At 44.8% G+C, this 24,421-nt stretch overlaps 1 protein-coding gene across 3 annotated transcripts in view; it reads left to right on the forward strand.

Annotated features, from left to right (window-relative positions):
- LOC143102498 (trinucleotide repeat-containing gene 6A protein-like) overlaps window positions 1-23,254 on the forward strand; it is a 33,122-nt gene extending 9,868 nt beyond the window's left edge. The window contains exons 4-24 of one of the 3 annotated variants that reach the window (XM_076266115.1): window positions 1,231-1,683; window positions 2,851-2,898; window positions 4,700-5,383; window positions 5,471-7,408; window positions 9,001-9,210; window positions 9,539-9,717; window positions 9,871-9,951; window positions 10,107-10,155; window positions 10,265-10,392; window positions 11,415-11,549; window positions 11,736-11,870; window positions 12,089-12,166; window positions 12,353-12,815; window positions 13,409-13,537; window positions 13,821-13,982; window positions 14,204-14,344; window positions 14,641-14,748; window positions 14,957-15,169; window positions 16,176-16,243; window positions 17,730-17,869; window positions 18,455-23,254. In XM_076266115.1, coding sequence (XP_076122230.1) covers window positions 2,853-2,898; window positions 4,700-5,383; window positions 5,471-7,408; window positions 9,001-9,210; window positions 9,539-9,717; window positions 9,871-9,951; window positions 10,107-10,155; window positions 10,265-10,392; window positions 11,415-11,549; window positions 11,736-11,870; window positions 12,089-12,166; window positions 12,353-12,815; window positions 13,409-13,537; window positions 13,821-13,982; window positions 14,204-14,344; window positions 14,641-14,748; window positions 14,957-15,169; window positions 16,176-16,243; window positions 17,730-17,869; window positions 18,455-18,845 — 5,478 coding nt within the window. In that variant the 5' untranslated portion in view covers window positions 1,231-1,683; window positions 2,851-2,852 and the 3' untranslated portion in view covers window positions 18,846-23,254. Of the gene's footprint in view, window positions 1-1,230; window positions 1,684-2,850; window positions 2,899-4,699; window positions 7,409-9,000; window positions 9,211-9,538; window positions 9,718-9,870; window positions 9,952-10,106; window positions 10,156-10,264; window positions 10,393-11,414; window positions 11,550-11,735; window positions 11,871-12,088; window positions 12,167-12,352; window positions 12,816-13,408; window positions 13,538-13,820; window positions 13,983-14,203; window positions 14,345-14,640; window positions 14,749-14,956; window positions 15,170-16,175; window positions 17,454-17,729; window positions 17,870-18,454 lie in introns of those variants that run through there. The other 2 variants (XM_076266114.1, XR_012982598.1) reach the window with 2 other exon arrangements.
- Window positions 23,255-24,421: the final 1,167 nt, after the last annotated feature.

Consider the following 24,421-nt stretch of genomic DNA (forward strand, 5'->3'; position numbering starts at 1 on the left):
CAAGATGGTTCCCTGAGATCTCACTGGTGTAAGAGAATAGGAAAGTGGAAAGCGAGGACATGTCTTTCTTTCTGTGCTTTTGTCACCTGTCTGAAAAACTGATAAAGAACTGAATGCTCTTTGTGTTTCACTTTTGGAAAAATCTGTCAGTCAGGCAGGTTATTTTTCTATGGAACAGTGCTCCATGTAAGCATCGGCTTGAATGAAAAACATGAACTTCCCCCCCACATGCAAATTCCCTCTCTTCTACTTAAGGCTGATATCCATTTCTGTTGATTTTTCATTTCCATTTCTACTGGAGACAGTTCCCAAATAGCTCAAAGTAGTTCACCCTGACTTAAGAGCATGCTATCCAGGCCTGTGCTTGACAGTCTCTCTCTCTCTCTCTTTCTTTTTCTCTCTCTCTCTCTCTCTCTCTCTCTCTCTCTCTCTCTCTCTTTCTCTCTTTCTCTCTCTCCCTCCTAAGAGGTTTTGTTGCTATGGAAAGCTCTTGGTCAAAGCCTGTTGTGTAACCAGATACAAGGGCTCTCTCTTGCTTCTAAGTCCACATGCACGTCAACCTAAGAGTCCATTTTGCAACTGTATACCCATTGTGTCTGATGAGAAAATGCTGCTCTTGTGCAGTTATGAGTGTGATGGGGTGAAATCACACCCGTGTGAAATAACAACATTTTTTGACCATTTTTTTGTTTGATGTGTGGATTTTTGATGTGTGTGAGGCTTGAAGCAAACCACATTATGAGATATTCTTCTAGAAGTTCTTCCAGAACCAACCAGAAAGACTATCCACAGTCTAGACATGTAAAAACGTACATCAGTTTTCAAGAGAAAGACTGACAGCAGTTTTAGACTAATTACTAACATGTGCCTTCCTTGTGTGTTTTGCAGTTAGCCAAAACTTTTATTATTGAGTTGATTTCTGTGGCGATCTTTCCAGAATTCAAAACGACTGGGTTGAAACATTTTTGTTCCATATTCCATTTATTATTATTAATGTATGCATCAATCATGATGGTTAATTCAGTGCATAAAATCTCATTGCATTTAGTAAGCAACACGAGAGCAGAGTTTGTATAGTATCTACAGATGATTGTCACAAGTAACAATGGCGACTTTCCTTTGGTCATTTTGTGAGGGATATTACCATTTGAACTGCTACTACTTCAAGGTTGCTCCCACAGAACAACTCATTTTTCTTTTGTCTCTGTGTTCCCTCTTGTCATCCCGCAGTGCCAGAACATATCAAGTCCGGTTGAAAAGCCAGCCTCAAAAGTCTGCCAACACCCTTTCCCCTTCCTCGCCTCCCCGTCCCATTCCTCCGAAGCGGTGGCGGTGGCGGCGGCAGTACCCCTGCACCCAGCGCCATCAGCAATGCCAACAGGGCCCGAGTGCTCAGCCTCAGCCTGCCCCGCGCCCAGCCTAGCTACTCGCTTCTCCTTCGGCAATCTCGGCCAGGCCTCGGTCAGCAGCCGTAGCTGCGGCAGCAATAGCTTCCACTGCTGTTGAAGCAGCAATCAAAAGGGGGGGGAAAGGGGTGCAGCCTCGTCGCGATCCACACCACACCACACCACCCCGCTGCCACCCTGGGAACTCAAGTGCAGCTCACCTCCATCCATCTAGGGGTCGCGATCACTAGCAAGGGGGCTCCACTGAATCACCAAGCTGCCAACAGCCACCTCTCAGGTAACCACACTCTCTCTCTCTCTCCCCCACACACACACACACACACACACACACACACACACACACACACACACACACACACACACACACACACACACACACACACTTTCATTCTCTCTCTCTCGCTCTACTTTTGACTTCCACTCTGAGACTGTCTGTCACCAAATGCAGTAATAAGATCCGAGCCCTGAGCCCTTGAAGATGCCGAGCCCTGAGCATTTCTTCTCTATCTGACTTTGCAAGTGTATGAGTTCAGAACAGGGCAGGGTTAGGCAGGGCTGTCTGTCTTTTGAATCCTAATTGGTTAATAGGACGGTAGTGAAAATTGAGTTGCCGGAGGAGGGGGGGGGGTTCGCACAGACCCTTCCCTCAGACCATCTGTTGTTGAGATTCTGAAAATGTAAAGCAAGCAAAAGTTAGAACTCCAGAAAGCAACACTTTGTCGGAAGATTTCAAGCACTACATTTTAGGTTTATTATAGCATGTTGTGAATCTCCTGCAATGTATGCACAGATTCTAGGTTTGAGGAACATTAGAACAAGGTGCATGTCGTCAATTACTGTAAAAAAGCTGCCAGCCTGCCTCTTAAAAGCTGATGTATGTTTTCATACCCCTAGAATGTGGCAGCCTCTCTGGTTGGTTCTGGCAGAACACCTCATTATGTGGTTTACCATGAGCCTATATGCATAGGATTTTTGTGTTTCTGGTTAGTGTTGAAACTACTAAATCATATTTTAAGTAGACCCTTTTCATGCAAAGACTATTCAGACATTAAAAAAGGTGGTAGAGTTTATGACTGATCCACTGGCTCTAGCCATTAATGTGTGTGTGTGTGTGTGTGTGATAAGATTTTAGATGACGATGACTGGGTGACCTGATTATGCTCTCATTATCTGTAAAGATGTTTTACCAGACAGAATTGCTTGTAAAGAACCAATCATATTGGCCTGTAGGAGATATATATTTGTGCTTGTGATATATTTGTTTTTTCCTTTCTCTTTTCGTTATTTCAGTTCATAGGTCACTTATATATTTTTGTACACAGCTTTGAGGTCCAAACCTTTTATAGAGAGGAGAGGCCATGTTTCTCCGTCATGCAGTCAGGTCATCCCAGTCCTCTTGGTCCTTCATAGGATCTCTCATGGTGTTGCTCTTTTGTTTTCGTAGGCATGGCTCCCATTCGGGACTCGGTCAGCCACTCCCCTAACCAAACAGGTGACTCTATTCTTCTCACCCACTCACTGGCTCCTCTGGTGTGCCCATTCTGTGCATTGTGGGATTTGTAGTTTTCCTGGGCTTTGTTGCTTGTGTGATGTATGCCAGGTGATGGGTGGGGTGCAGTGCTGTGCTGCTCACCTTGTCTGTGCCTCATTTAGTGTCTCCTCCATCAAACAGCTCTGGTGTGTACACATTCACTAACATGTGCGGACAGGCTTGAATACTTCTGGATGTCTTGCTGTCACAACCTTCTATGCTTGACTGACTGCGATCTTTTGTCTTGTGCAACCTAAAGGGTTGTTTGTCAACTTTTTCTGTCAATTACGAATATTATTGTGTGCTTGAAGCTGTATCTCATGTAAAGTATGCAATTTTAGTAGTCATGCTTTTGCATCATTGTGTCCTATGAGTCTAAGTATAATTTTCCCTGGTAGTCGGTTGAAGTGAGTTTTCATTGAAAGGCCAACCTGACACTCCCTCCCTGCCATGTTCTGTGTTAAGTAAGGACAGAGGGATGCAGCTGCAGCCAGTTGTAAAGATCACGTGGTGTATCATGCCATGCACGGCATTTTAAGTTAAACGATACTTTTTCCCCCCCCAGTAGAGTAGTGCAAGTATCTTATTAGCCTCTTGTAATATAAAACACGTTGCGTTGTTCTTCGCAGTTTTCAAATCTGCAGCTAGCAAAGTTATAGTTTTGTTTTTGTCGTGTTCGCTGCCAGCGACTGCAAGCTGAAATCGAGATTGGGTTTGATCTAATTACATTCTCCAGATTCGGGGCGAAAAAAAGGACCTCTTTTAGGAAGGTCTGGGCTCCTTTGTGTCATGGCACGTCTGATTCAGAGAGCGCTCAGACTTGGCAAGAGGACCGTTCTCTGGGGAGCTTGGCAGCCATCTTGGAGTGCGATTTGAAAGAGCAAGGGCAGACTAGCTGAAATAAGGACAATTTTATTTTCTTCCTTCCTCGAACAAGAGTATGAGATGGTCTGTGAGGAGAAAAATAGAGAAGTTGGCTGCACTGTCAAGGACTCATTGCATTGCGAAGGGGTGTGGGAGCGGGGAAAGCTCGGTCTGTGTGTTGCCTTGGCATTGAAATTTGGTGGGAAATCCGATGGTCAAAACAAAAGAGCAAACCAAACCCCCATCCCTTCCCCACACTTATTCAGTATAGCTTTCTAGCCTTGCGTTAGCTGCCTCTCTTTCCGAGCTTTTGGCATGCAGCAGGCTCATGCTGCTGCTACAAAATGGTGGCAGCTGCGCCTGTGTTGGAGCCAGGCTGGGGCGAGACTGTGCTCGGCAGGGACTCGCGCAGCCTGTGGTCAGCCGAGCTCTTAATGTGCACTAATCCGTAAACAAATAAGAGCCCCCTAAACAAAGCACAGGAATATAATGTGTGTAATGCGCGACCAGGGCTGTATTTCATACCCATGTCATTTCATTGCTTTGTCTGTGTGTTTGTGTGTGTGTGTGTGTGTGTGTGTGAACTTGTTTGTGGTGTTCATATAGGATAGTCAGTCTCATAATGATTGGTTGAATTGTATGTGGTGTTGGTGTAAATGTATAATTGTGCCTTTCTATTAGCATGGCAATAGTCTGTGTAATATGTTTAGTCTGTTTAATGTGTTTAATGCTTTTGATGTTGAGCACAGTTTCCATTAAGTTTTTTGCCTCTGTATGTTTCATTGTTATATCATATAGCATAGGCTATGGTATACATGTTGTATACGGCGTTGGAAGACCTGTTCACTGACGCATCATATTTCTGTTTCCTCATTTCCACCCCTCTTGTCATCTGCAGGTTTGGATCACACTGGCTTGGATTCCCAGTATGAAAATTCTCCTTGGAGTTCTGGCAGCGACTCGAACAGCAACTGGGGAAAAGTCATTGTAGAGGGTTGTGACAAGGGACAGTGGCCCTCCATCACTGGCAGTGACCCAGAGTTAGCCTCAGAATGTATGGACGCTGACTCTGCCTCCAGCTCTGGGTCGGAGAAAAACCTTAGTATAATGGCTTCTGGAAACACTGGCAGTGACAGCAACGGCAATAGACAAGGAAGCAACGGTCAGAGCTCCCCATTTATGGTTGCAAATGGCAGCAATAACGTTGGCAATGGGAGTGTCAAGGGGCCTTGGGGCGTTTCCAATGGCCCGATGCTAAGCACATGCCAAGGCTCAGGAGAGAACCCTGGTGGCAAGCTGGCTGAAAACAGCCATGGTAAATTAAATGCATGGGGTACCCAAGGTCCCTCAACCAATGGAGGTATAAATCCAAGCACTTTGAACCCAAATGCCAACCATGGTGCCTGGCCTGTTCTGCAGAACACTGGGCCTAACCCCCTCGGGAATGGTGGCACCAACACACAACGAAGCACCGTAGGTCAAATGCCCAGCCTTCAGAGTAGTATTAACTCTCCGATGTCCTGGGGGACCCTGCAGGACAGCATGGCCGAGTCCGACGTCAGCGGTACAAGCAAGCTTCCAAGTGGGCAGCCTCAAAACCTTAACACTGAAATGAATGGACCAAATAACACTACTAACACGTTGACCTCTAGTTTACCAAACTCTACAGGTTCAGTGCAGATGAGTGAGCAGTCGGCGGGGCACCGAGCCTGGCCTGTGAGCTCAGGGGGCTCCCCGCAGCTCCCCATGCCCTCTCCCGTCTCCAACGGCACTTCCATTTCTCAGCAGCAGCAGCATGGCAACGGCGGCGAAGGAACGAACGGCGGGTCGTACGGTACGTCGTGGGGAGCTCCGCCCGGCACTACTTATTCCGGAGACAAATGCCCCGCGCCCAAAGGCCCAGCCGCGGGTGACACTGTGAATGCAACTCTAATGCAGCCGGGGGCCAACGGCTCGGTCTCTGCCAACACCAATGCTCCCTTCAAGAATAATATCGGCAGCAACGGGCTAGCCAGCCGCGGTGGGGGCTGGGATTCGGCCCCCGCCTCCGGCCCGCAAGACCTCTCCGCCTGGGGGACGGGTAATAACGGCATGGGCCCCGCCAGCATCCCCAGGCCCTGGGGCAGCGTGTCTTCGTCCTCCTCTTCTTCCTCCTCCTCCTCCTCTTCTTCAAACACTGGCACTAAGGTCCCCAACGGGGAGTGGAACCCACTGCCCAGCAACAATCAGCATTCCAATGACGGCACAAACGGGGGCAGGAAGGGAACAAACGGCTGGAAGTCCCTGGAGGATGACGCTCTGGGGTTGGGAGTTGGCGGCAGCGGCGGCGGAAGCAGTGGTCAGGCCTCTCAGAGCAGCACATGGAACAAGTCCACGGGCAGTGAGGGCAGCGGCGAGAGCTCCTGCGGCCGTGGTGAGCGGAGCGGCAGCAGCGGTAACCGCAGGAGGGTCAACCCGCCGGGCCCCATCACCACGCCGCTGACCCGGGTGGACGTGGACCCCCGCGTCCTGTCCAACACTGGCTGGGGTCAGACGCCAGTCCGGCAGAACACTGCCTGGGACGTCTCCAGCACAGAGAAGAAGCCGGTCCCGGACATGTCCGGCTGGGGCACCGCTGCCCCGCAGCAGACGTCCAGCTCCGGTGGAGGATGGGGAGACGGGTCCAGCAACAACAACCACAATAACAACCACAATAACAACGATGGATCCACCATGTCAGGGTGGGGCGATCCAAAGCCATCCTCTGGATGGGGTGACTCCAAAGGCCAGAGCGGGCAGTCTGGAGGCTGGGAGGACAGTTCGAACAAATGGGGTGGCAGCAAGGACAAGCCCTCTTCTTCATCCACCTGGAACAACGCCCCCAAGACCAAGCAGGGCTGGGGCACCACCTCCAGCGGAGAAAGCTGGAGCACCGGTGGCGGTGATGACGGCGGGTCGCGCGGAAACCACTGGGGTGAGCCCCAGAAGACCAGCACGGGAACCTGGGAACGGGACAGCGACGGCGACCGTTCCGGCTCAGGCTGGAACGACAGGGGTCGCAGCGGCGCCACTAGCAGCAGCAGCAGCAACACCTGGGGCGGCAACGGTGCCGGCAACACCCCTGACCAGAACGGCCCGGCTAGCAGTGGCTGGGGAGAACCCCAGAAACCCAGCACTCAGAACCAAGGCTGGGGAGCCGAGCCCCCAAAACCCAGCCACGCCTGCAGCGCCCCCGAATGGGGCAAGCCGCCGCAGGATGCCAACAGTGGATCCTTCCGTGGAGCCCCCAATTCCCAGACGGGCGGCCCTGGCTCCAACAAAGCCACTGGTTGGCTGGGAGGCCCCATCCCCACTCTCCAGAAAGACGAACACTCCACTGGTTGGGAAGAGCCTTCCCCCGAGTCCATCAGGCGCCGTAGGGAGATCGACGACGGCACAACAGCATGGGGAGACCCCCACAAATACAACTATGGCAGTATGAACATGTGGAATAAGAACATGGCGGCGGATCAGGCCATGGAGGGACCCCCGCCCCCGCAGCAGCAGCAGCAGCCCCCACCGCAGCCCCAACCTCAGCCACCTCAGGTCCCAACCAACATGGCTCCCAAGGAGAAGACTTGCAGCTCAGGTGGGTGTGGAGAAGCTTAGTTTAGTTCAGTCAAAGTTCCTCCACTTGGCGGCCATTTTGCAACGCACTTTGTGCAGTTATTTTCCTATTCAAGTTAATGGGGAGGCATACAGGAAGGGGCGGGATATGTGTAAAGACTACTGCCAGAGACTTTCTAATGAGGAGACACAGCACTCAAAACATCCTCCATAGAAATGCATGGGGTTAGTTTGTTACGCCAATATGGCAGTTGTCTACACATCACACCCCTTCCGCGGCAAAACGTCGACATGTGAATACATTGAGCCAATAATGTGCTGTGTTGTGAATACATTGAGCCAATAATGTGGTGTGTTGTGAAGACATCGTGCCAATCATGTGTTGGGATCTTGCCGCTGGAGCAAGATTGGTGTCGTGAAGCCTTGCGCACGCGCATTTCTGCTGAAATAGATGCCCGATAAGTGCCCAAAAAGAGTTGCAATATGGCCGCCGAGTGGAGGGACTTGCTTAAAAGGACTTTGCTACTGCCATATTGGCGTTACGAACCAACCCCATGCATTTCTATGGAGGATTCTTTTAGTGCGTTGTCTCCTCATTAGAAAGTCTATGGTTAAGTTCAGTTTTTCAGTTATACCACCAGACTCGGAGTCCATTCAGAAGAGAAATACAACACAAACACGATACAAAAAGTGCATTAAAATAAAAGCATTGTCTTTTCTTATAAAAGACAATTATACCTGTTTTTCCCCACAGGGATGGCTGTATTGTACAGCAATAAACTTAGGGTTTGATGGCAGCATGACCATGACTTTATCGTTCATTCTCATTTCCTTGTTTGGAATTATTCCCCTATAATTTAAAATTGAAAGCCAGTGAACATCCCTGACAAACTCTTGTGCTAGTATAAACAGCCTGAAAAGTGAAACTTTTTCACCCCTGCTTTGAACACTGGCATATAAAGGCTCTTTTATCCCTTCTGACGTCTTAATGTAATGCGGTTAGCAGAAGTCTTAGCATGTTTTTTTTTCCGTTGCCACTGGTTCTTGGTCAACAAATGTCCCGGGGTCAGTGTGGGTTTGGCATGAGATGAACCAATCTGATGGCAAAAAAAGAGTGTAGGGTTACATGGCCGCTGATGCTGCAGTCATATGGTAGCAACTTGATCATTGGGGACACACATGAACAAGGCTATTTTTATAAGGAAGAATCCTGAGCATGTGTCGATTGGTGAAAGTGCAAAATGCCCCGTGGTCAGATATACGGAGGCGTAAGGGTACAACATCAGAGTAAACACGGCATACATAAGGCTTATCTAAACTGGGCCACAGAGGGGTGCATACTGAACTGGAAAAATGCAACGATTTCAGTATGTATTTTTTTTACCAGTATTTGCATTTAATACGATTCAGTTATTTTACGCTGAACAAATCAACATGGGCTACTTCATGGAACGTAATCAATATATTTGGTCAGTTTATAGGAGTCCATTTTTGTCGATTTTGTCCAAATATATCGTCATTTTCAATCTGATGTTTTGTCAATACCAGTTTATGTACAAATATCTGCAATTTTGCTGCTGTGTTCACTGCTCACCATTACCACTGACTCTTCAGGTTGGGGAGAGACGTACAGTGCGCCACAGAAGATGGAGTCCTCCACGTGGGGCGAGCCGTCTGGACCGCCGGTCTCTGTGGACAACGGCACCTCAGCCTGGGGCAAACCCATGGACACGGGGTCCGGTTGGGAGGATCCAAGCAGAGATGGTTCTGGAAACATGGGCTGGGGCAACTCCTCCATGGGCCAGCAGCCTCCGCACAAGACTGGTGAGCGCGTACACACACACACACACGCACACACACACACACACACACAGTGTAAGTACACACATGGACCCACACACGGACAGTATACATACACACACACACACACACACACACACACACACACACGGACAGTATAAGGGAAATGCAGCCTTTGTGCAGTGTACTTCAAATGCCCTGCTGTCCACAGAGCTTTAAAAAGCTCTGTGGACCCATTTATAGTTATTCTCTATATAGAGGTTGAGGTCCGTGTTGGAGGTCTTTTGTCATCCATGCTTGTATTGTGTTCTTTGACTCGTCTGAATATGTGTTTGTGGTTGCGTTGTTGCAGTATCCAAACCTATGCAAGAGAACTGGTGTGGAGAAGAGATCCCCATGCAGGGTACGGGGATGCATTCAAACTGGGGGGAGGAAGAGGAGGAGGTGGAGATCGGTATGTGGAATAACAACACCTCACAGGAGGTCAACCAATCTGGAAACTGGTCCTACATGAAGAAGATGCCTCCAAAGGTAAGAAACACATTCACCACTACCATTTTGTTTTGACTAAATGCACATTTTGTGCAAGATGCACACAAATGTACAGACGTACAGTTCATAGTTTTTTTTTTTTTATTTAACAAATTTGGGTGCAATTTGTTTGTTCGTCACATCTTTTTCCAGATGCATAAAGGTGTTGGTAAGCAAGAAGATCCATGGATGGGTCCGTTTGTGAACAAATTCAACAATTCAATGAATTTCTCAGTAAGTATTGTTGCCCCTTCCAGTTACTTACAAGACCCTATTCAATATATTGTGTAAAACAATGCAATATCAGACCGAGCTGCATGTAGAATGGCCGAGGGACTCAGAAGGAGACTGCTAAATAAGCTGACCTTGCTTTGTCTGTTTCCCTGCAGAGAGAATCTGAAGAATCTCACAAGAGCAATAAGATGGACATGTCTGGTGGTGAGTTTTTGTCCATTCAGTAGTTTAATGGCCTAAATCAGAAGGCTCTTAATGCCACGGGTCAATTGAGTGACCGTGCCATTGACCCTTTTGTGTTCCCATTGTGCAGGAATGATGACGGACAAGAGAATGGACGTTGACAAGCATGTTATGAACATGGGCGACTACGGCAAGAATGCTGCCTCTCGCCACCAGATCCACAAAGACTCCATGGACCGCAGTAGCTACTTTGATAAGGTCAGTGATACTGCATGGTGAAGCGCCACCCCCCTTTTTTTCCTGTGGTCTGCAGTCAGCTTCTGGCCCTGCTGGATGCTCAGGCTCCCCCTAGTGGACTGAATGCGGTCCTGCGTTTTTCTAGCACTTTCTTCCTGACTGGTGAATGGCCATTGTGAAATGGTGCTCGCTGAGGGTGAAAGACAACTGCTTGCGGTGATTTTTGAGTGCCTCAGCACTGTTTTGGGTGCCTCTATGGCCCTTTCTCTGTGTCCTCTGCTCTTAGCTAAGCTGTTGCATTCGTAGCTGTGGCATATGCTAACGTAGCTTTTCTTTTCCTCCTCCTCCTCCCTCCCTTCCCTTTCTGTCTTGCTCCCTTTCCTCTCTGTCGATTATTTTTTTTTATCTTCTGGCTTCTTCGGGTCTTTTCCCCTGTTGGGTGACTGCTGCTGCTGCTGCTGCTGCTGTTCCTCCTGCTCTTCTCCCCTCTGCTTGCTCTGTGGCCGCCTGCCTGTCTGTCTGCCTGCCTGTCTGGCTGGCCAGCAGAACGCGCTTTCTGTGGCCTCTTATGACACCAATGGGTCAGAAGAGCCCCCACATGATCCCAATCAGAACCCCAATTATTCCTCGCCAAACAACCAGACTAACTCTGGTCCTGGTCGACAGGTGAGTCAGTCCTGGCTGTTCCCGAGGATGGTCCGCCTGTGTGTCAATCTGTTTCCATCTGCCAGTCTGTCCATCCTTGTGACTATTTGGTCCCATTTCAGTCTCCCACTAGAAATTAGTCCACCAATCATCCCATATCATACCAAGCCTATGGAGCAGTTTTGTGGCATTCATGTTTTCCATTACTCAAATGTTGGCTCATCACGGCCACAACTTAAGGCTTAATTTAGGCGTGTAAGTGTGAATGTGTTGCGGTGGGGTAATAAACCCACTCAGCATTCTGACATTCCTCCTTTTTTTTTTAGTTGTGTTTGTCCACTCTGTCTTCTCGACCCCTCAGTGTCTAACCCCCTGTGCTTCTCTGTCCCCATACACAGAATGTAAACCCCATGTTTGGTGGTAGCAATGCAGCAGCACAAGGCCGGAGCTCCCAGCAGCCTTCAGCACAGCCTCTGAACTCTGCGCAGCCCAATCTCCGTACTCAAGTGCCTCCAAATCTACTGCCCTCTCAGGTGGGCCCCCATTACGCCTCCGAGCTCTCACTCAGTCTTCTGTGTTCAGTAAACCTGTGGGATATCAGCTAGGTGCTGTCTGGACTTGCATGTTGTGATTCTACATTTTTTACACAGGACTTCTCAAAGATGGTTTGGTCTCACTGATCTAAGCCTCCCATTCCTGTCTTATATTTCTCTGCACAGGTCCCTCCGTCTTTGAAGTACCCCCCTAATAATGGAAGTCTGAACCCCCTGTTCAACCCTCAGCAGGTTGCCATGCTCAACCAGTTGTCCCAACTGAACCAGCTGTCTCAACTCTCTCAGATCAACCAGTTGCAGGTAGGTCAAGCTGAATGTCTACAGACCATTCGGTTTACCCCTCAAAGAGAAAGACCAGTGGTTTGGATATTGCAGTAGAAACCATGCAACCACGATGCCTTTTGGAAATTAGGGTCCAGAATGAAGCAGACTACTCTGGGGTTTATGAATGAAGTATTTGTATTATGTATTTGTTTTGTTCCTGAAGTTAATGAGTTTAATTGGTTCTCCCCCTCCAGCGCCTCCTTCTCCAACAGCAACAGCAGAAGATGAATCCCAGGGCCATGCCAGTTGGTGGGCGTCAGCAGGAGCCACAGGTAAGGGCTGCTGAGTCTGGCCTTACCACCTCTTCTGCCCAGTCTCATCTGTACTAGCCAGTAAAATATTGTGCCCTTGCATCAAGTAAGCATTTCACATTTCTCACTTTGACCATCTCTGTTTCTCTCTGTCTCTCTCTTTTTCTCTCTCTCTCTCTTTCTCTCTCTTTTTTTTCTATCTCTCAGGGTCGCCCCCTGGGCCCCTCGCCGCAGATGATCCAGCCGCCGCGCCACCTTGACCCCTCCCTGCTGAAGCAGCAGACCTCTCCGCAGCCTCCCTCCCTGCACCAGCCGGGCTTCAAGTCCTACCTGGACAGCCTCATATCCCAACAAAACGCATCAGACATGCAGAAAGAGCAGGCCAGCGCCATGAGCTCGTTCACTAATTTCCCTTTAGGTGGGTGTCCTCCCCATCCCCATTCCCGTCCCACGCTAAGCCAGGCTGAGTCTCTGTTGCACCAACACGCTGGCAAGCCTAACAACATGATGTTTGCCTCCGAGATGGCAGGCTGTACCCCCGCTGGCAGTAGTCAGACCCATAGCCTCCTTAGCCCAGCCCTGAGCAACGGTCACATGGGGCCGGGCTCACCCCTCCCATCCCGGTCCGGGAGGACCTTTGCCTGTCCCGAGAACAACACAATGTCAAGAGGTGAATAAACCCCCCCCCCATTTTTGTTTTTGTTTTGTTTGCTTTTATTTGTTTTTTCCGTACACTTATCTGTTTCGTGGCTATCACAAGGATATTTTTTGTTGTACGTGAATTGTCACAAAAATGAAAGGACTGAATGGATGGGTGATAAATTGAAACGGAGTTTAGGCCTCGTTCTGATTTAGCCCTCATCTATCAACCTATGGAAAACTTTGCACCTTGAAATGTGTTAGCATTGCTTTATTTTGTGTGCTTCCCCTTTTCAGTGCCCCAACTAGAAGTGCTGTGTGTCTAGACATTATGTTGATGGCTTTTTCATCCTTGCAGTTTTTTTTTTAAAGTAATGCCAGTTTCTTAAAGCTTTAAACAATTCCATGCAAATTCAACAAAAGCACATCTTTGTAAAGATGTTTTGAGTATCATTCCATAATTTTTTTCTGCTAATAGTCTTGGGGAATTGTTTTTGTCTAATCTATTTTAATGCCCTTTCTTTTTCCCCCCCTCCATTTTATTTATAGTTCATTTAAATAACTTATTGAAGTTCTATGTATTTACAGATTGGCTGTTTTTCTTTCCCTTTTCTCGTCTCATAGGTTTGACCTCGAATGTAAGCAATCTAGACATCGGCAGTGTTGGTTACAAAGAGCCCCAGTCCCGTCTGAAGAAATGGACTGCCATGGACATTTCCAACTCGCCACTTGATCAAAATCCCAGCAAACCTGGTGAGTTGAAGACCTAGAGGAAACTCCCGAAAAGGCTGCTGCCTTGCCAGACAAGCTTGTAAGAGTATATTTACACTATATCAGAGCTTGCCGATACTAACTTTTGGATATTTCTGCACACCGTAGCTTAAGATGTCTGTGTATTTGAATGAGAGGTGCTTTCTGCAGTGAGCTCAATGTGCTTTACACAAAGAATAGTAAATAAAAGCATCAATTATAGTAAATATTATTTGTTATTATTTTTTATCCTGTAGTGAGCTCATGGTGTTTGTCCTTTGCGCAGGTGCTATGTCCTCTGGTTTGAGGCTTGAGGACTCTCCCTTTGGTCCGTATGACTTCATGAACGCCAGCAGCTCCCCCCTGAGTCCTCCTGGGTCGGTGGGGGATGGCTGGCCCAGCCGTGCCAAATCACCTCATGGTTCCAGCAACGTCAACTGGCCACCAGGTGAGTACCCAGACACACACCAGATACATTTTCATCAGGCTGGAGACATTTTTATAGACAGAAGCCCATTTCACAAACCTAAAAAAACCCTGATGTCTACCTGTATTTTGTCAAAAGTCCTTAGCTGTAATTAGACCAGTTGCAGTTGGCCATCTCTGGCGTTACACTGGCCATTTTTTGCATCACCAAGTTCTAACAAGTGTTTCATTATCCTTGGACAGAATTCCGACCTGGTGAGCCCTGGAAAGGATATCCAAACATTGACCCTGAAACTGACCCCTTCGTCACTCCTGGCAGTGTGATCAATAATCTCTCCATTAATACAGTGCGGGATGTTGATCACCTCAGGGACAGGAACAATGGTAGGCTATGTGTTTGTTTGTGTTCTTGTTATCCTTCATTCAGGTCGGACAAGAGCTTTTAGAAATCCTCACTGAGCTCTCTGGATCAAGGCTCTGCTTGTGTGCCCTTTTAATGAATGGAGAAACCCAAAGACACTGAGCTCGGGTTGCATATGGTCGAACTTGCGCATACATATTGCATGCAAGTGCACAGTCCATTGCCTAGTTGTGTCCACGGTGCTGCTGTGATCATCTTGGACACAGATGAGTCATGGGGTTGTTTTTGTTTTTGATTTAGCTTTGTTTTGGTTCCTCAGGGCCATCCTCATCACTTAACACCACGCTGCCTTCAAATAGTGCCTGGTCATCCATTCGTGCCTCCAACCACAGTGGTTCCCTCAGCAGTACAGCACAAAGCACTTCAGGTTCGTTCCACCGCCTACAGCCGTCCTCACTTTACATGTATGTATGCATACATTCACTCATCCACCCAAGGCTGACTATTTATCAGCATATATTTCCCCCTCAGCATTGTTGTAAATTGTGTTCACGGCAATAAACCCACAAGAAATGTTTGTCTACTGTGTAATGAGGACTTTTTACCCTCCCTAATTTGTCTCTTCCTCCTCACAGCCAGAAACAGTGACTCCAAATGGTCCCCTGGTACGGTCACCAACACCTCTTTGGCTCATGAACTGTGGAAAGTTCCTCTCCCCCCTAAAGGCCTGTCCGCTCCGTCCCGCCCTCCTCCCGGCCTCACCGGCCAGAAGCCGCCGCCCTCGTCCTGGGAGAACAGCTCCCTCCGGCTGGCGGGCTGGTCTGGTTCTGAATCCAGATTCACTCCTGGTTAGTGTCCTGCCGAGTGTTCGTGTGTGTGTGTGTGAGAGAGACACTCGTAATGTAATTTCCTGTAATTTGTGAGAATACTCACAACTTGAGTTTCAGCCTCTGTGGAATAACCTGGTTTAAGACCCTTGCAAAGGATTTCCTTCCTGGGATTACCCAGGAAGATGTATTCAGATTTTTGCTGGATTGACATGAACCGAGTGCTGTCCATGTTATAACAATTAAAAACATGGTCACAGACTGTTCAACCTCCTTCCCTCTGGCAGACGATACAGGGCACTGTTTGCCAAAACTAGCCGACACAAAGACAGCTTCTTCCCCCAAGCAGTCACTCTGTTGAACACTCAGAAATAGTCCCCACCCTTACACTGAACAAAGTCAATCAACACTGTTCTGCTCATCTACCTCATGTGTACTTCAATAGTTACAATAGTGTTATTAATACATTATCATTGCACTGAACTGCCTTGCACTATATTTATTTTTAATCTTAAACCTCAGTCTATACTGGTATTGCATCTTGCTTGTGCCTGTTGAGGGGTCCACGACCATGGCAACCTTGACAGGGACAACAAGGAAGCGATCATCCTTAGCTGCACCCCCCCCCCCCCCCCCCCCCACCAGCAACTACAATACCCCTATACCACCCATAGTGTCTATACTTATTTATTTGCAAATGTACATACTGTATTTATTGTCATACATAGACATATTCTACTGCCTTCATTCTATTCTTACTGTTCTCTTTACTCCTTTTATGTTTTTATTTTTTTACCCTTATATGTTAAGTGAGTGTTGTACTTTGAGAGCAAAGATTAACCGGAGTCAAATTCCTTGTTTGTGTACGCAAACCTGGCCAATAAAGCTGATTCTGATTTTGATGTCAAGCCCCCCCCCCCCCCCCTTTTTTTTTTTTTCAGGACATGTTTTATTATGAATTTACTGAAATATTTTAATTTAATAACTGTTAGCATTTTATTCAATTTCCCCCCTTGTCTCTCCTCAGGCTCCAGCTGGGGTGATAGCAGCTCAGGGAGAACTAATTGGCTCGTTCTCAAAAATCTTACACCTCAGGTAAGAAGCTCAGGTCATTAATTTCATACTCAATAAAGTTTCTGCCAAAGGCATTGTATTACTCAAGTGCTGTTGGCAAGGCATCACCAACTTAAGTCCAAGATCCTTGCAGACTTGAGGTTTCAGGTTTTAGGTTTTTATTAGTCCTTTCCTTAACTCATTGAATGCTAAGCTGTTTTCGGAAGCTTTGTCCTAGAGTGCCAGCAATCTAGACCATTGTTGATGATTTTTGTACAGCCACAGCATATTCTGTGTTATAGCTATGAACACATACAATGGCTCGTTTAAAAGGTGAGACTTTAAGCTCCAAGTGGGTGCAAACCGTGTATTTCTACACGCCTCTGTTCCTGAGAAATCCCAAGCTAAACAGTGGCTAGTTTTCATCAAAATCGCTGTTTTTTTTTTAGAAATGTAGATTTCACGTCTTTCATGAAATATGAAGTGTTGCCTGTAAACTTTCCAGGAAGTGATCAGCGAGACCTGGCGAGACTGCCACCTAGTGATAGACCCACGAAAATGGCCTGGTTTTGACCGGACGTGCATGCGTCACTGATTCGACCCAAAGCGGCAACCGAGTTATGATAAAATGTCCAGATAAAATGTCCAGATTGTGCATTTTCATGAGTTTTCGATCGTCATATATTTCATTTCCATTCATCAGAATTCCCAAAATCACATATAAGGTGTGTTAGAGTGTCTAGTTTCGTAATTTAAAAAAAAAGCTAAAAACTTAATATTACAGTTAAATGCTGAAATCGGCGGCAAGAGTCACAAAGTCTTTTGTGAAATCTTTTTTTCTTATGCACTTCTAGTAGCCTAGAAATCTAGACGCACCCTAGCGGCAGCAAATTAAATTTGCTGCTAGGGCTAGTCTAGCAACTCTCCGTTGGCTTGTGAGCTCAAAAAATTTAACTTCTATCAGGCCAATCAAATCGTGTATAGAGTCGTTAGGCAGGCTTAACATAATGATTGATGGCAGAGTTGCAACAGTTTGGCTTGAATTCCCTGCTACTTGAAAACAAAGAAGATGGATGTTGCTGTTGGCCAACAGTGACACGAGTTAAGCTTGTTTTAAGATGGCAAAAGTTTAAACTAGCCAACTAGCTCCGCTGGTGGGAAAACGCATGGGACTCGGCGCTGTCCTATTGCGTGCAGAGGGAATTTGAAAGACAACCGATTACCCCGCCCATCGGACTGAGCACTGCGAACGGTGAGTGCCCAGACCCTACATTTAAATAATGGGTCTGGCTCGTCAGGCTACACTTCTAGAACTGGCAAGGCAAATTCGTTGTAAATGAATATCCATTCCGATATATCTACCACCTTATCATTTTGAGAGGCAAAATGTTTTATAAGTAACATACAGATATGCCCCATACAAAGCTTAAGGCACATTACCTCTTGTTGTATAAAATGTGGAAGGCCAGCCTGAAGGGGTTGCATCATCTGTATCTCTATGTAACCGTTGCTCCCTCCTCCGGTGCAGATCGACGGATCCACCCTGCGCACTCTGTGCATGCAGCATGGCCCACTGATTACATTCCACCTGAACCTGCCCCACGGTAATGCTGTGGTCTGTTACAGCTCCAAGGAGGAGGCAGCCAAAGCTCAAAAGTCTCTGCACATGTAAGTACCCTCTAGGCTTCGCCTGTAAGCGCAAACGGAGAAGGGCTGGGGACTGAAGGAGTCTGAGACTGCAGTGTCTCTAGAGAGTCTGTTGAGTGTGCTTTTTGTTTAAGTCAAACTGCTCTTCACTTAAGAGTTGTGTCTGTTGAATGCATTATCTTGGTGAAGTGCTTATTAATGCAGATTTTAACAAATGTGTTACATTAATACATTGATACATTTGTATACACTACACACAATGTGTGTGTGTATACAATACATTTGAGAGAAACAAACCTTTTTTTGTGTATAGAAGTAATATCACATCTTGAAGTCGTGAAAAATGGGAGCGAAAACAAAAGCATTTTTGTTGTAAATTTCACCAGCAATTCTTACAGATATTTCTGCTCTCTGGTGGAGCTCATATGTGAGGTAGTAATCCAGTCTAGAAGACTAACCTTGAAGGTTGGGTCTCGTATATGGTACCTTCAGTGCCCCTACAAGTGAACCCCTCTCTCCAGTTCTCCCCCAACCCTTGCCTCATGTCATGCCCCCTCCTCATCACACACCCCTGCCCTCTTCTCTCCTCCTCCTCTTCCTCCTCAGGTGCGTTTTAGGGAACACTACTATTCTTGCTGAGTTTGCTAGCGAAGAGGAAATCAACCGTTTCTTTGCACAAGGTCAGTCCATGACTGCCTCTCCTGGCTGGCAAACGACGCTGGGCTCATCCCAGAACCGCTTGGGCCCCAGCTCCATGGAGGGCTCGGCCCACCCCTTCCCACCCACCCGCACTGATCCGAATCACTGGAACGGCAGTGGCCTGGCAGGGTCCGCCGGGGGAGACCTCCACGCCTCCTCACTGTGGGGGGGGCCCAACTATTCCACTAGCCTGTGGGGAAGCCCCAGCGGTGGCGACGTGGCGCGAATCAGCAGCCCCTCACCCATCAGCTCCTTCCTACCTGTTGATCACCTCACAGGAAGTGGGGAGGCCATGTAGTAGTATGTTTCACCTTCTGACTTAGAAATGATAAAAACAAACAAAAAAAAACTACAAAAAAAATAGTCAAAAAAGCATACAAACAACCTAAATGAATAAATAACTGTGACCTCAGAGTTGGAGTAGTTTTAAAGATAAAGAAAATCATTATCCTATGATCGAGACAGACGGGGAAAAAAAAGAGAAAAAATCAAACGGCACTCTCTTCACTTACAAAAAAAAAATATGGCGGGGTCGCCCTGTGGAAATAAGTTACGTTTTTTTCTTCTCTGCACATATGTCCACTTTGTTTTAGCCCAAAACATATCAGTTTGAATACTTGAATCATGCAGGCCAATACTATAATGTGAAAGGATGTATTTACACTTCCAGGTAGTGCTCTTCATACAGAAAAAAGCTTCAATTGAGCTCGTGTTTTATTCATCATGTTTATTTGAATTCCAATTCTTTTTATTTTCATTTTTATTATTTGCATTTGTTTGCTGACAATGTTGGAGTATGAGCTTTTTTTTTTTAAACTTTGCACTGAATGTGGTTTTTCTCCGTATAATCTGCAATATCGAGGGGGCCGGCAGTTCCAGTGTAGTTGTTTACTCAAGGATGTTTTTAAAGTGTGCGCTCTACTATGCCTTGATGTACGCCTACCTTATTGTGGTATTGTGGAGTTCAAGATCAAGATATAAATGCTGACTTAGGATTATTTGATGATATTACAGAATTAAGTATTGCACCAATTTTGTGTTTTAAAACTAAAGAATCTAGCTCTGCAGTGTGTAAAAACTGTAGCCACAGCTGTGACTTGCAAACCCGACCTGCAAGCCAGGGGGAACAGCACTTTCAAATAGGCTTTCAATTTTGTTTTGGAGGTGCCACATCGTGCCCTCTTGTTTACAGACTTTTGAGGGGGAAAGTATGCTCATTCTTCCTTCATTGTAAAATAATAAGACAAAAAACAAAGAAAAAAATTATAAAGAAAAAATACCAAAAAAAAAGTACAAAAAAATATAAAAAGTGACAAAAAAATGAACAAAAAAATATATCGAGGATGAAGACGAAGCTTTCTATCTCTGGGAATACTGATCAGTGTTTGGCCATGTTGTTGGTTATTTGACCTATTCCTCTTGTCTGCTAAATAACCAGCATGGTTCTCAGGAAATATAGCCAGTTTTCCCCTGTAGAAAATTTGTAGGAAAATCCAACTTCTAGCACTGAAAGTACTTATAGCTCTGTAAGTTTTTCTCTGCCAAATAACTGCTTTAAGCTGGAGATGTTCTACATACTGCTTTCAAAAAATATGCTGTCTTTTTAATAATGGGTGGTTATGGTTTGCTGAATCACTATATTGTCCTATTTTCTTTCCCTCTTCCTATTGAGTGGCTCAATGTTCTCCTGCTCTGTGACTGTCAATGTAACTGTCAGACTTAAAAAGAAAAAGCAGAAATCTGTAACTATGCATACTGTAGCCCTTGACACGGTCTACAGAATTGCTTTTTCTTTTGTCAGAAGAATTTTTGTATATTCTCAGTAATAGCAATTACCTTGTTTCCAATCTTTGTCATTGCCAGAGATGGTGTTCAAAACTTTTTTTTTTGTTTTTTTTTTTTGGGGGGGGGGGGGGTATTTTTAACAGTGCAAAAGTCGTCCACATTTCATTGCCTTGATTCAATTTGTGTCCGAAGATGCAACAAGTCAAGTGGCTTTTAACTGTTTACAAATAGAATATGATTGTAACGTGTACAGTTTGGTTGTGTTAATCTGAAGTTCCTTACAATATTAATAAATCAAACATTTTGGCTGCTCATACAATACCTGTATTCTTTTCCTCTCCAGAGCTGGTTTTGTCATTGAAAATGGCTTGCCTCTGTAACTGAAGCCATGGAAGGCTAAATCAGAGGTGAATGTAAACTATTGCTGGTAGTTGAATACAAGAAAAGATGTACATAGATTTACAGACGATATACATTATAAATTGTTTAGTCAAAGATGCACAATATATGAAAAGCTTCAAAGAGGAGAGGAAGAGATTTGTGATCGAGAGAGATGTCAGCATTAGGCTAAGCCATGGACCTTAATATTTGTTTAAGCTGTTATGTTTTTTTTTCTCCATTCTAGTTTTATTTGAATAGTAGAACTTGCTCACTGTGTTTAAATTATCTGTATTTAATGACTCAAAAAGCGTAGTACAAAACCCTTTGAGAGTATTACCCTGACTTGATGGTGGTGTGCCAGTATTGAACCATATTAAGTAACTGCTTTACCAAATATTCTTCAATCAGAAGATTTGTTTACTTAATTCCAGATCTTGCTTCTCATTTTGTTTAACAATATTAAGAGGAACATTTGGAACCAGGTTTTGTCATGTTTTTTTTCCGAGGATGGAGAACAAGAGTTGACATAATGACAAAATTGAAATGAAAAGCCTTGGATTTGCACTTGGTGTACATAAAAGAATCTGATTAGGTTGTACTGTATTAATTTTCCTGGAGGAGAGTATAGCTTTCTGTGGCTTCAATGGTGTGATTGGAGAAGAGTGCGGTGTGTCTGTCTTTTGGATTGTTTAATGCACAATGGCTATCTCTTTAAGGGTGTAAGGCAGATTATGATGGCAACAATTATTATTATGTGTGTTCCCTCCCCAGACTTAGCCTGCTCTCTTCCTTGCTCTGAAGGAAACAACTGTGTATTTGAGCTGGTGTTTGTAAAAGCAAAGCCTGTATCGGACGCCCATGCAGGTCTTTGGCACTAGATTGCTGTGTGTTGTGTGTTTTTTTTTTTTTTTTTTTTTTTTTTAAATTCATTTATTCTTATTCATTTTATGATGACTTTGTGCTGCTCCACAGCCTTGTGCTTTGGAGTGACCTTCCTCTGTGTCCAGGGTAGTGGTGTTAAGAGTACTGAGGGTTGACGCTGTGCATGGCTTTAACTAATGGTTCTGAATAGGATCTTTCTAACTGTTGGGAGAGATGGCTTTTTGTATTGTCTCCCCAAACATTGTGGCTTTTGTTTAATGGAGTGAATTGATAGCATAGGGAAAAGCCATTTGGCACCCAGTTAATTTCCACTTTTTTTTTTTACTGTTCTTTTTTCTTTTGTTTCTGTTGTTCTTATTTTCCTTTGTCTCTTGTCATCTTAAAGTAATGTCTTCATGTATGTACAGCTGTTTGGACAAACTTGTCCCTCTGAGACATGAAAATTCACTGTCATGCCAAAATTTCAGTGGGGGAGAGGGAGGAAAGGGATTTGTTCTTTTGTAAAAGCTGGACAATGTATATGCTTAAAATGCCACTTGCAAATGGATGTTTTGAGGAAATTCATGAGCAATGTACAATCCCCATTTTGTATGGCCAGGTAAAAGTAGAGGAAAACATGGCTTGGCCTGACATTCTACTTTTGTATGAGAAAATGTCATTTTCTGAAACTATCCTGTGAGCAAAATATACCCATGTCTTTTAAATGGTTCCTACTGTTGAACAATGTGCTACGGCAATTGACTTAAACTGTGAGTATTTCTGTCTTTCATTAAAAACCCTTAAAGCTTTAGTAATACCAGCACAAAGAAATGGATGAATGAGAGGTCGAATCTTAACTTCCACTTGGGAGAATACTAAGAAAGTCTATGCAGCGAGAAATGAGGCTTCAATATCTTGTTTGTTTTGTTTGTTTTTCCTCTCGGTATAATCTTTCACAGTAGTGACAGGATAAAGAAATCCTGAAACATGTGCCATGATTTAACTTCTTGATTTGTTCTTGTTTTTCTTTGTAAAAAAAAAAAGCAGAGAAAAAAACAAATTGGCCAGTTGTAGCAGATGGAGCATTACACTGGAAAACTTCCCTCTTCTCACTGTTCCTTGAACACAAAAATGTGGAACTGAGAAAAGGTGGAGTTTTCAATGCAACTTCTTTTTTTTATTATTTTCTAACAAATATTTCTGAAACCATTCTTTGCTCCCTCATAACCTATATGCACACTGCTTTCGGTTGACTGTTTAAAGGATGTGTAGAAATCAACATCAATAAACTTACCAACTTCAATGAGCAGGAAGTACTTTTCGCTGTCTTCCTGGGGTCATCGTAGAATTTTCACTTGGGGAACTGCACTTTTTGAAGGACAATCCTTATTTGTATTGGTTAAAATTTGACAGGAATTAGTCTAATAATACAAGGTAGAAAACTCGTGTTTAGTGATGAATGTTTCCTCTGATGCTGTTGTATTTTATTTTACTCTTTGTTGCTTGGTTTTCAATTTTAGTGCTCTTAAGTGAACATGTACTAAGGTTGTAGAGTAGATATTAGGTCTTATGTTGGCTGTACTCGTAGACTGATAACTGTTTGTAAAGTTCTGATCCTGATATCAGAATACAAAGCTGTATAACTTGGGTACAACCCTCAATAAAAAGCCTAACATTCAATTCGAAGTGTGTCTGTCTTTTACATCATCCACTAGGAGACCATTGCAATTACACAATCTTTTCAACAGAGTTAATTATAGTGCAATCAAAAATATTCAGTTTAAGAACCATTATTCTCATCAGTTTCCATTATAAATTGCATTATTGTCCAGTCGTCAGAACAATGAACAGTCTGGGCTAATTCAGACTGCCAGTAAGTTAAATGAATGATTAGACTTATTTGTCAAAACGTGCTTGTGCATCTTATCAGATTCTTGGCAACACACACAATAGGCCCCTAACAATAGAGTGATGTCTTTCAGACAGGACATGCAGTGCCCTTATGGAGTCAGTACAACTTGTTTGTAAAAATGATACTTGATAATGATAAAACTTTTACATTTTACATTCATACTATCCTCATTTTCCCATACCGCTAACCAACTACTTGATGTCCAGACAATGCAATAGGACCACTGACACAAACATCTCCAGGCTATTTGATCACATGAAACACGTAAAATAGAAATAAAGCAATGATCTGAAGTTAAATGTGTGAAAGTACTACATGAAGCTTACAAACTATCAGGAACAATACTAAACTATTTAACACTTACCCCAAATTGGAATGTGTCAATGTTCTTCTAAAGTTTTTGGTCTAAAATCTGACAAGTGTACCCAAAAATGTGTGAGTGTCATTTGCCATTACTGATTCATATGGAAAGATGGATAAATAATTTTAAGCCATCACTTCAATCAAACATTACCCACAGAACATAAAATACTGATGTAAATTAAATTAACTTCTGCAACAAAAAATACTTCCAAAAAGGGTCATGCAGTTCACTGAGAAAATGAACATCACATGTGTTATTAACACATAGTTTTCCACATAATGCAGACAGCATGATGCCAGGGGTTTCTACTATTCCTTATCCAGATATAAGACAGGATTGGTAAAGGTCTATTCTCCTTAATGTAACATTTTTTCAGTTTACAATTTTTTCAATTGATATGTCACTGTACCTCTTCACAGACTACACATCTGAACAATTAAAAGAGACTAATTCTCATAAGTATAAATTAAAAGGTATTATCAAGGGCATTTATAAAAGTCTGCCTCTCAAATCCTAATATACGTTTAGTTACATTCAGCAGATTACTTCTCAGTGTTCATTTTGTGAGCTC

This window comes from Alosa pseudoharengus, unplaced genomic scaffold (genome assembly GCF_046254945.1).
Source record: "Alosa pseudoharengus isolate Yale_2024_CS ecotype anadromous, Long Island Sound unplaced genomic scaffold, YU_APseudo_1.1 YU_APseudo_1.1_scf_4, whole genome shotgun sequence".
NCBI classification, from domain to species: Eukaryota; Metazoa; Chordata; class Actinopteri; order Clupeiformes; family Clupeidae; genus Alosa; species Alosa pseudoharengus.